Consider the following 10,505-nt stretch of genomic DNA (forward strand, 5'->3'; position numbering starts at 1 on the left):
CTAAGCATTTGAACCTGTAAAAACAACCAAATTAGTTACGTGCATCAGACCTTGAACTAGAGAAAGCTCAATGTATAAAGATTAAAGAAAAAGAAAAATCAAGACTAGGGTACCAATACTCATTGCTGGGCTTAATTAGATGATCTGCCCGCCACTGGAAGCAAGAAGTAAACAAAATCTTCATGATTCGCCCTCCTTCTAACCTCACTAGTGAACTTCCTGGGAGGCTGAGACAAAATTGATGCATAAACACAACCATTTGAAATATCCTGGCAACAATCCTAGGGGTAAGGTCTCCAAAATCATAACTGATAAGGTCCCTTTCTATGATCAAGGAATCGTAGTCCCTATCTGCCTTTTCATACTAGTGGAATATAACATAAAAGGGCTTATATGAGAGGTACCTAGAATGAAAGAGTAAATCATAGACTCAGTTACTCACTGCATTCATAATTTACAAACACTTTTTAACAATATAAATGATGATACAAGTGTTGTGCCTCGTTATGTTGAAACACATAAGGAAAATGCCTCGTTATGCTTGTTTAAACGGTTTGACTCAGGTCAAAGTGACGTCAACGACAATACTAGGAATTTATTATTATTTCTAATTATACGGTTCTTCTGTTTTTTCTAATTATTATTATTTCTTTTGTTCCGGCAAATTAATTAGAAGAAGACTAGGAATTTATTAATTATACAAATTCTGATGGAAATAGGAGTATTTCTAATTAGTATTTTAATTACTGCTTTTTCGTTTTGCCAAAGTAGTATATTATTCAATTTATAGTTTGCACTATATATACAGAGAGAGAGAGAGAGAGTTGTGTTCCTATTACATATATCATCTGATCACTAGCCAGGTGACAACATAGAATAATGTGGAGCATTCCCAAAGATATCCTAGAAGCAGAGATACTTTGCAGGTTGTCTATCAAGTCGTTGCTGCGTTTCAAGTGCGTATCCAAGGAATGGCACTGTCTGATTTCCGACCCCAAGTTTGCTCTATACCGACAGAAGAAACAAGGAGAAATCGACAATAACAACACTATTCATCAAAGAGTCCTTGTGTTAGCAATATCACCTGATCGTCTTCAGTCGTTGCACTGTCTGACAAGATGCATTACTGAACTTAACTTCAATTTTCCATTTGAATCAATACCAAATGTTATTATAGGCTCATGCAACGGCTTGGTTTGCATGGCTCTTCATGGGTGCAAGGATTTTTTCATATATAACCCATCCACTCGAGCACACAAAAAATTACCCGATCCCGATATTTCATTGGGGTCCCCATATTTATATGGTTTTGGTTATGATTCATCCACCGATGATTACAAGGTTTTAGCTGTCTCTTGTCTCAGAGTTCTTTTAAAAGTTTTCTCAATGAAAGCTTTCTCTTGGAGAGACGTTCATTACAACCTTGGTGTCAAATTATTTTACGGCACTGAGTCCCCACCAAAAGGTTGCCTTTTTAATGGGGCTCTCCATTGGCTTGTCAGCGGCTTTCATTTTGGTTCACAAGACCCTGTGATTATTGCTTTTGATTTAGCAGAGGAGAAATTTTGTCGTGTTGGGGAAGCCTGCCACCCCAGATCGGTCAGCTTGGGAGTTGTAGGAGGATGCCTAAGTTTAAACGTCTGTTGCTCAAATTGTGTAGATAAGACTACTGATTTTGAGTTATGGGTGATGAAACAATATGGAGTGCATTCCTCCTGGGAAAGATTAACTAAAATTGATAACGATATAATGGTTCGTTATCATGGTAGTCTGGTCACTCTTTGCACAGCAACGGGTACTGATGGCGGTGATGAAATCATAATGATAAATAAATGGCGGGAATTTATAAGCTGTAATCTCAATGAGAGGACTCTTGAGGAGATTTATCGTCCCAACTTTGATTGGTGTGAAACTGTGTCCTACACGGAGAGCATCCTCTCCCCTAATGTTTTATAGCTGAACTTTCGATCGTTGTAGTTATATATACAGAGTAGAACATACTTTCACCTTTAATTTCCATATATATATATTTGGGTTATCATATGAAATCATGATATTAGGAAGAAGAATTGAGATGATGCTATGTCTATTTAATCTTTTGACACTCATGGGTGGGTGTGCGTGTATTTAATAAATGTAACTTACATTCGACCCAAACATGCATTCAATTAAATAATACTGGAGTTATTGGGTGCAACTCATAGGTTGATGTAATCCGTAACTTAACATGATGATATGAAATGATGATCTTTAGAAAGAACATGTTATATCCAATCTTGACGCCTCACTGCTGTAAATCTATTTAATCTTTGACAGTATGTCATTTCTCAAAAAATGTAAGTTCATAAATGTTTCTACCAACTATTTAGTGTGGATATCACCAAAAACAAATGAGGAGACTAGTCTTAAATCTATCATCAGTTTCTGTACAAAAGCTGCTGCTATTCTAGGAAAGTTAAGCCGTAATCACATTATAAAGCAAGAGGGAAGTATGTACGCACAATGCATATTTTCATTGCACGTCCAACAATCTGGATCAGCATTCTCAGGTAACTGTCCCTGGTTTTCCGGAATTTGCTGATCCAGCTGATTCGGCATCGGATGGCTTTTACAATGATGAAAGAACAGAATTAAAACAGCATTACCACAACCGCCTATAAACAGAATTAAATAAGGATTTCAGTTTTGCAAATATATACCTTAATGATCCTAATCAAGAGCCTAAGGAAATGTGGCCAGACTTTAAGAGCTTTGTCATTGCATTTGGCACTTAAAGAGCTGACCCCGGTAGAACCACCAGGGTGGTTGACTTGACCTGACAAGCAAGGTTGCAAAGCCTGATGGATTTATGTCAGACCAGCTCCTGGATAGAAATGCTTCTTGGCTCAGTGGCATCGATGTAACAACATAACAATATCCATCACCTGAAATTACATTGACCAAACGGCAATGGTCCTGAAAAAATAAAAAATAAAAAAGATACAAATGATGGCAATATTTGATTCTCATCTCAAAATCCAAATAAACAAAGCAGCATGTGCACGCTCACCGCTAAACATATCAAACTCTACCACATCAATGATCTCACAGCTACCATGCTCTCGTAGCCTATAGGGCTGCTTAACTGCTAATGATACTAACTCCATGGTAATTACTGCTGACAGTAATGAGGCAACTAAATCAATTAAGCTACAGTTGTCTAATAACTACCTTGCTGAAGACTTGGATGCCGTTAATTCCATCAGTTGATGCCAGTTTGATTTCAAGTTGCGGCCTTGTTATAATCTGCAAATTCTCCCACTGCATCAATTAAAATTACATACACAGAGTCAAGAAAACAATGAATATAAAAAGCCAAATCTAAACTAGGTAAGCCAGGATTTCATAAATTGACAATTTCAGAAATTACCTGAATTGACGAATTCAAATCTGACACTTTTTTAAACACAGCATAAGGTTTTTCCATGAGATTAAAAGTAGCCAAACAATTAAAAACGCCAATTGATGCATTTCCAGCCCAGAATATCATCAGCTCATTGCTAGTTAAATGGGTCCATTTCCTTCCATCAGGAGTGTCACTGATACTCCTGATAAACTTTACCTTCAATAATTTTGCAAGTTGATGAAGTTCATCTTCACCAAAATTAAAAATTCAGATTATTATTTTAATTTAACACCGGCAGCCTGAATCAGAGCCTAACTCAGAGAACTAGAAGAATTACCTTTAGCTAAATGACTTTCTGGTTTGCTTTCAAATAAGCTATAGTTTTTATCCAAATTCCTCCACTCGAGTGCAGTCAACCAACGGTTGCATCAAATGCTGATTTAACGTTTAAACTTTGGAAAACATTTGATTGACTCTTGCAGGCCTCAACATTCTCAATCCAGATAACCTGCAGTCGTCAAAAATTGTGGAGAAAAATAAGATGCAAAATAAAAATAATATTAACAAAATGAATTAGTGATCTATCTCATGGCATTGTCATCACTAACCTTGCAGCCCCCAGCAGACTGTTGCTTAACGATCAACCCTGATGGCCTCCTAATCAGAAACTTTGGAAAGTGTGAAGGGGAAACAGGTAAGTAATCAATTCCGATGTCAACGACTGCCCACACACTTGGATTAACTTCTGTGTGGAACATCATCAAGGTGCAGCTTCTTCTTTGTGTGAACGGCATAGGGATATGAAACTCTACATCCAGCTACAACACAGAGAAACAATTATTAGACAACACAATAAGAGTTAGTCTTAAATTTTCTTGATAAGGAGAGAAATTACCATCTGTACATGCTTCAATTCCGGTGCAAAGCTGCTGAGGTCCTCTAGCCCATCCACACTCACATGATACCCACTGGAGACAATGTTAGAAAACATAGAAATCCATTTATCCTGCCAAAAAAGCATTATCAGTTTAGGTGGTGCATTTATATTATGAGGAATTGAAAAGTATTGCATTTGTATTCAAGGTGTAATAAAACCTTACCAAATTAGTAATATTGGAAATCAAATAGGCAGGACTGAACTGAAATACACTACTATCAACGGATAGTTCCACTATCATGCCTGGTGAAGGTGCTGACTGAAACTTCTTCGCTAATTCTCCAGAGACAACCATGGGTGGATTCTCCTGTTTACCCAGCAGACCCTCCCTTACTGCTATATTAAAGAGTTCCATTACAGCAGCCTTGAATATATTGTGTGTTTGAACTTGCCACTGACTGCTATATACCTCAGCCTCTGGGTCTATCTGCAACAAAAACATGCAACAATAAAGCCGTGCAGAGAATTAAGAATGAAAATTAAGAATTACGCGAAATAGGACAAACTTTCGTATATTGAACTACACAAATGATAGTAAATCTGTTTCTAGATAGAGAATCTCGAAGATTATATTGAGAGAGAGAGAAGAAGAAGAAGAAAAAAAAAAACCAACAACAACAGCAACAACACACAGCACTAATAATGCTCTAATTCTGTACCTACAGTGAGATAATCCACTCCACGTTATATTAGTTGATTAAAAAAATGAGGATCCATACATATTGAATTTAAACTGGAAGAAACCATCCATTTGCAAGCAGCAGAGAAAGAAAGTAAGAAAACACTTTTTGGTTCAGTTTCTACTTCTCATTGTTACCAGAAAACCTTCTTGAACTGGAAATGCCAAAAAGAAACTCAAACTTAAAGTTCTTGAAGCATTTGCAATATTGCATACACCTGATCGACGGCCTGGAAAGCACTTTCTAAAAAGACTTGTTTCACAATGTTGCTTCAGGAATTGAAATGAAAGAACAAGACGGTGCGTTTTGGGCTTCAATGACCGCAGACGCTTGTTTTGGCGCAAAAAGAATTAGAAAGAGTGAATAACATGTACAACTGAAACCGCCAACTGTGTATCCAAGTAAAAAGAATCAATTTCTTCGTACAATATTTATACTTTCAGTACGTATGTTTAAACGGTTTGACACAAGTCAAAGCACGTAAATTAGATAATTAATTTAAAAATTTTTTTAATATGCATATGCACATTTATAATGAGTAAAAAATATGGATGTGGGTGCCCAATAGTGAACATCTCAAAATTGTATCAAATAATGCAGCATTTATTTAGCGAATATTATAATAAAATAATTATTTTTGAAAATCTATCAACTACTTGATGATTAACATATATCATTTGCGATGAAATTTTGAATGTAAACTTAGAATGTCTTGAGTTAATAACCACAATATATACAACTTTCATAATATCAAGCAACATCACACCTTAATGGAAGTACAAAACACCACAAGATTGCAATATTAGTATAATACTAACGGATTTTAGTTGTGGTTCATATCACTTATCAAGAACTATTAATATGAGATTAAAGAAATACGGCATTTTGCGGTATAAACTTTTCAATTCAACTAGACATGTGGGGGATTATTGGTTAGCTTGATGCTGCTAAGTTTTTGCCGTTCATTCAGGTCACCCGCCAATCGCCACGTTGCAAGCCATGGCTTACTCATGCAATGTGACATTTACACTTTTCCAATCAAATAGAACATAATGACAGCGGAATATTAATCAATCAATGGGATTATATTGACAGTGGCAATCTTACAGGGGTTCGAACTGTAGTTAGGAGGATCAACTCGATTACAACTAAAAAGATTATTGTAAAAAAAAATTTATTATAAAAAAAAAGGTGTTTTGAAGAGGAAACTGCAAAAACTCATGGATTTCTGAGAGCCGCCAACCGCTTCTCAAGCTCGTCAATGCCCGAACTGCAAAAGGGGCTTTAAGATATTAGCAAAAACAATTGGACATCTGAGAATCTGTTTTTGCATATTTATTCTTTCCCTTTTCACAAGGTGGGAAATTACTTCGATCTAATGAAATTTTGAACACCATTTAAGACAAGTAAATTAGGTGATTAGGTGGGGGAACGTGAGAAAAGAACAAGGATAATAACAAAAATACCTGCTGGCATCTTCCGTGTTTTTACTGGCGATTTTACCTTTTGGAGCTGCTGACAGCTGTCAAAGTACAAGAACAGTTCAGTTACGCAAGTACAAAGATAAATAATAAGTATCTATGGAATTAACTACTCCAATACTAACCTGTGAGGCAACATCAACACCAATTTCATCTAGCACCTGGGAAAAGAAAAAAAATAGCGTTAGGAAAATTGGTCATCCTTCCAATATTTTGAAGTCCATCTTTGGATCAATATACATTATATCCTTATATTGCACCCTCTAGGATGTAACGAAGACTAAGGGACACCAAGTAACTTGATAACATCCCTTCCTAAGCTGTTTGTATTTAATCCTTGTTCAGAAATGTTACAGCTAGCCCATCACAGAATACTTCCCATTTCATTACATGGGGAAACTTTCAGTCTAACAAGAAGCCTACCTGATTTGTCAGCTCTTCAGTTTCCTCTTCAGCCTCATCATTGTCCAAGGCATCATCAATGGTATCGGACATCATTTCAGTCTGCAAGAATGAATGTCGAACCAATTAACTCCCCAGATACAGAACCAAAAGAAAATATAAACATAATTCAACTTAACGAAAATATTCTAAAATAGAAGCAAGATCTTACAGTCATATCCATCTGTGCTGATTGCTTCTGGAATTCCCGCATAACCTTGGCTTGCTTCGCAGGTTCCATTTGCTGCAAATATAATGTACACCTCATCAAAAAGAGGTAGGAACAAAAGAACTGAAGAAATCATAACTATTTGTTATTTTATATGTTGCTTGGACATGGTAATGACACATAACAAAGCAGATTTAAATTCAAAGCCAGTTATCAGGGTCTAGTCTTGATCTTGCTATAGATGAAATAGTACTTGCATATCAATGTGGGTGTTAATCAAACTAACATTATATATTTCAATGTTACAGACCTTATTCATGGCTGCCATTGCCTTACTGGCTCCTTTCATGCCAACAGCAACTGAAGAATGTGCATGCATAGCCTGCAAGGGGAAATAATCATAGATAAGAGAAGAATGCATACATCCACTATTTGCAAGCCAAATCAACAGAGAATGTCATAAATGAAGAAAGATGGAGAGGTTCTAATAGTGCACCTGTGTGTGAGTAGCTATGCCTCTTATTTGAGCTCGACTACCCTGTAAGTTAGCTATTTGCTGCCTCAGTCTGATCAGCTGCCGGGCCAGAATTTTAGTAGCACCCTGAGAAGGATTACCAAACAAGGTTAAGGGTGACTCATGAGGAAGAATTGAGAAATTTTATTCAACTTGTCTCTCATAGGAATGACAAGAACATGTTTAAATGCAGTCACCTCATTTGTGTAATCAAATTAAAAGTATAAATATACCTCATTTCCTGTTTTAGCGGTTCTTTTTATCTCAGCAACAAGCTTCTTTTCCTGACATGATGAATAATCATATTAGACGTAACACCTTTAAACTAAAAAATGAATCATCAGTGTCAACCCTTTACTTACTTCTTGTTGTAGTGCTCCAATTTCCTTCTCCATGCCTGATGCCAGTAAAAATTCCAATAAAGAAGATAAACATGACTATCAAAAATTGCTCCAGCCTCAGTCACATTAAATAAGGAAGCAAATATGATTCTAAATGAGAAACATTATCAAAGCCTAAAATTAGAAAAAAAATAAAAAATAAAAATGACCCTGGTAAAGTCAATATGCATATGTGAATAATCTAATTCCTAACTCGACCCACCTCTGAAACACCTGACGCAAGGGTTAGAAGGTAAATAAGCCAGCGAGTAAGCAAGAGTAAGAATTCTCTCAATGTTTATATGAGCAGCCTTTTAAACAACTCAACCCACCTTTAAACTTAGACACACATTGGGCTCACACTGAATTAAAAAAATTTAAGCCAATGGCTTCCAAGTCTTTTAGTTCATATAACCCTCCCTCTTCATTAACATATTTCAATTGTAGAACTGCAGTTTCACTGCAATCCATTCTCTAACTGGCCATCTAGTCAACACACCTCAAAGATGGTACACTAGCAAGCAGCAGTACACCACTCTTTGCATCTGTGCTTCGCTAACACAGTACTTATAGGTCATTTCAATCATTTTCATATGATTCCACAGAATGTTTTGAGTTTGAACTTCACGGTAGACCTACTCTAACTTAAATAGCCAAGCTTCAAAGACAACACTCCAATACTGCTCCATTATTTATATGTGCTGAACAAAGCTAGAATTGCAGTTTGTTTGTGGACAATCACCTTCTGCAATACCTTTTCCCATTACAACAGAAACCCGTATAACAGAGTTTTTAACAGAAATCATAGTAAAACTCTATTTTATCTCTAAACTGTGTAAGCACAATTTAATCCTTTGAATTTAAAACAATACAAAACTAATTCTATTTAAAGAGACAATACTTTTGTCAATTGATTATTATATATATATATATATATCTAAAATAATCAATTGATAAAAATTGAAATGTTGGATGGGGAAAAGTAATTGTTGGAAAACTTTGGTAGTAAAGTAATATGTGAGGAAAAATTAAGTGAAAAAAGATGTTAATATCTCTATTTGTTATCATTATTATTCACTTGATAACAATCCATCATAATATTTACCAAATAATTGCTGGCTAATATGACCACTCGAAGTTGTGTATATGCAATAACAAAATGATCATAATAAAAACTCGTTTGTTCTAATTCATTCCAACCCCAAAAAGAACGTTTGACGAATTACTTGCAAGTATAAACATTACCTCTAGTAGCGTGCTGCATTTCTCTCTTGCTCTCTCGAAGAGCCTCTGCAATCAAAACAAAAGAATCAAATTATTAAAAACAAAATAAGGGCCGCCCTGATCACGATTCGCAAGCTATAGAAAAGTCAACGCTAGGTCAATTGGAAAGTAAAACTACGAAAACATTAAAAAATGATTAAATTTGCATGATACTAATGAAATCACAAGCCATAACTAACATAATTGATCGACAACATAAAGAAAATCGTTCGAAAAATGAGAATTTTAGAAGAGAGAGGGCGTGTACGGAACGAACCTTTAGGGTTTGGCTTTTTGGAAAAGATGTTCATTTTTTTTTTGTTTCGATGTTGTTGTGAATTTGAATAATTTGAATGAGGAAGATGAACAGCGGATGGAGATTACTTAACAGAGTTTTATCGTTGCTTTGGTTGTTGCCGAATGTGGGGAGAAAGTGCCGGGTCACTGTGCGGCTTTTTCCTCCTTTTATACCATTTTATTTTATCTAATTAATTAGTTAGTAATACGGGAGGCTCTCTGATACTTTTCCATTTTTGTTATTTCATCCACCTCATTAGTGGTGTACATCTTCTCATGTATAGCACTCGGTATAAAACTTATAGTTATGAATTAAAAATTAAAAATTCACAGTAGAGATAGATATAACTAAATTTAAAATTGAAAATTAAACCGAATCGTTAGAAATATTTCCTTCTTATTTAATTTCCTTATCTTCAAATAATTTTATATTTCATAAATAGTATGTATCATAGTATTTTATGTAAATAATAGTTTGATAATCGAATTTTTATTTACTTCATTTAATTATTAAGAACTATACACTTAAATGATATGTCACTATATGTATTTTTATTTGGTACTTAAAATAAGATTATTACCTCAATAATAAAAAAAATTAAATTTAACTTGCGGCACAGTAAATAATAATATATTGAGATTGCAAACAACGTAAAGGGTATTATTGAAGGGAAAATGCTTGGTGTAGAGAAGCACGTGAGAAAGACGAAAGAAACAATGAATAAAGAGATAGAGAGAGAGTGAGTGGGTAGAGAGAGAGAGAACAAAATTCTCTCGTGCTTCTCTCTCTCTAGCACTACTCTTATTGAAGAACGTTTACTCAAAATTTCCTCCATTCATTCACGTGACTTCATCTGACTCAGCATTACGTACAAGAAGCGACGCCGTTACACAGTTGAGAATCTTGAGTAGTGCTAGAGAGAGAGAAGCACGAGAGAAAGACGAGAGAATTTTGCTC

The 10,505-nt window shown here is 35.4% G+C and overlaps 3 protein-coding genes across 3 annotated transcripts; 1 reads left to right on the forward strand and 2 right to left on the reverse strand.

Moving 5' to 3' along the window:
* Nucleotides 1–879: 879 nt before the first annotated feature.
* On the forward strand, nucleotides 880–1,956 carry LOC18049326 (F-box/kelch-repeat protein At3g23880). The gene has a single exon (XM_006443737.1). It carries the CDS (start codon nucleotides 880–882, stop codon nucleotides 1,954–1,956), a length of 1,077 nt encoding a protein of 358 aa, XP_006443800.1.
* A 1,831-nt stretch (nucleotides 1,957–3,787) lies between these two features.
* On the reverse strand, nucleotides 3,788–5,679 carry LOC112099993 (homeobox-leucine zipper protein ROC2-like). Its single transcript, XM_024187553.1, has 5 exons — nucleotides 5,659–5,679; nucleotides 4,486–4,749; nucleotides 4,281–4,391; nucleotides 3,994–4,203; nucleotides 3,788–3,893 (listed from the first exon to the last, which is right to left on the reverse strand). Exons 1-5 carry the CDS (start codon nucleotides 5,677–5,679, stop codon nucleotides 3,798–3,800), a joined length of 702 nt encoding a protein of 233 aa, XP_024043321.1. The 3' UTR covers nucleotides 3,788–3,797.
* Nucleotides 5,680–6,068: 389 nt separating this feature from the next.
* LOC18049327 (vacuolar protein sorting-associated protein 2 homolog 3) lies at nucleotides 6,069–9,717 on the reverse strand. Its single transcript, XM_006443738.2, has 11 exons — nucleotides 9,528–9,717; nucleotides 9,233–9,277; nucleotides 7,970–8,004; nucleotides 7,841–7,891; nucleotides 7,590–7,694; nucleotides 7,404–7,475; nucleotides 7,097–7,168; nucleotides 6,907–6,987; nucleotides 6,609–6,644; nucleotides 6,469–6,524; nucleotides 6,069–6,272 (listed from the first exon to the last, which is right to left on the reverse strand). Exons 1-11 carry the CDS (start codon nucleotides 9,559–9,561, stop codon nucleotides 6,221–6,223), a joined length of 639 nt encoding a protein of 212 aa, XP_006443801.1. The 5' UTR covers nucleotides 9,562–9,717; the 3' UTR covers nucleotides 6,069–6,220.
* Between the last annotated feature and the right edge of the window lie 788 nt (nucleotides 9,718–10,505).

Source organism: Citrus clementina, unplaced genomic scaffold (genome assembly GCF_000493195.1).
Source record: "Citrus clementina cultivar Clemenules unplaced genomic scaffold, Citrus_clementina_v1.0 scaffold_3, whole genome shotgun sequence".
Classification (NCBI taxonomy): Eukaryota; Viridiplantae; Streptophyta; class Magnoliopsida; order Sapindales; family Rutaceae; genus Citrus; species Citrus x clementina.

Excerpts from the sequence above, each read along its gene's own strand:
- LOC18049326 (XM_006443737.1), top strand. The coding sequence starts at position 880 with ATGTGGAGCATTCCCAAAGATATCCTAGAAGCAGAGATACTTTGCAGG.
- LOC112099993 (XM_024187553.1), bottom strand. The coding sequence starts at position 5,679 with ATGATATATGTTAATCATCAA. Across the intron at positions 4,750-5,658 it reads TGATATATGTTAATCATCAA|ATAGACCCAGAGGCTGAGGT; the intron begins GTAGTTGATAGA and ends TTTTTGTTGCAG. Across the intron at positions 4,204-4,280 it reads AATTGAAGCATGTACAGATG|CTGGATGTAGAGTTTCATAT; the intron begins GTAATTTCTCTC and ends TCTGTGTTGTAG.
- LOC18049327 (XM_006443738.2), bottom strand. The coding sequence starts at position 9,561 with ATGAACATCTTTTCCAAAAAGCCAAACCCTAAAG. Across the intron at positions 6,988-7,096 it reads CAGCACAGATGGATATGACT|ACTGAAATGATGTCCGATAC; the intron begins GTAAGATCTTGC and ends TCATTCTTGCAG. Across the intron at positions 6,525-6,608 it reads GTGTTGATGTTGCCTCACAG|CTGTCAGCAGCTCCAAAAGG; the intron begins GTTAGTATTGGA and ends GTACTTTGACAG.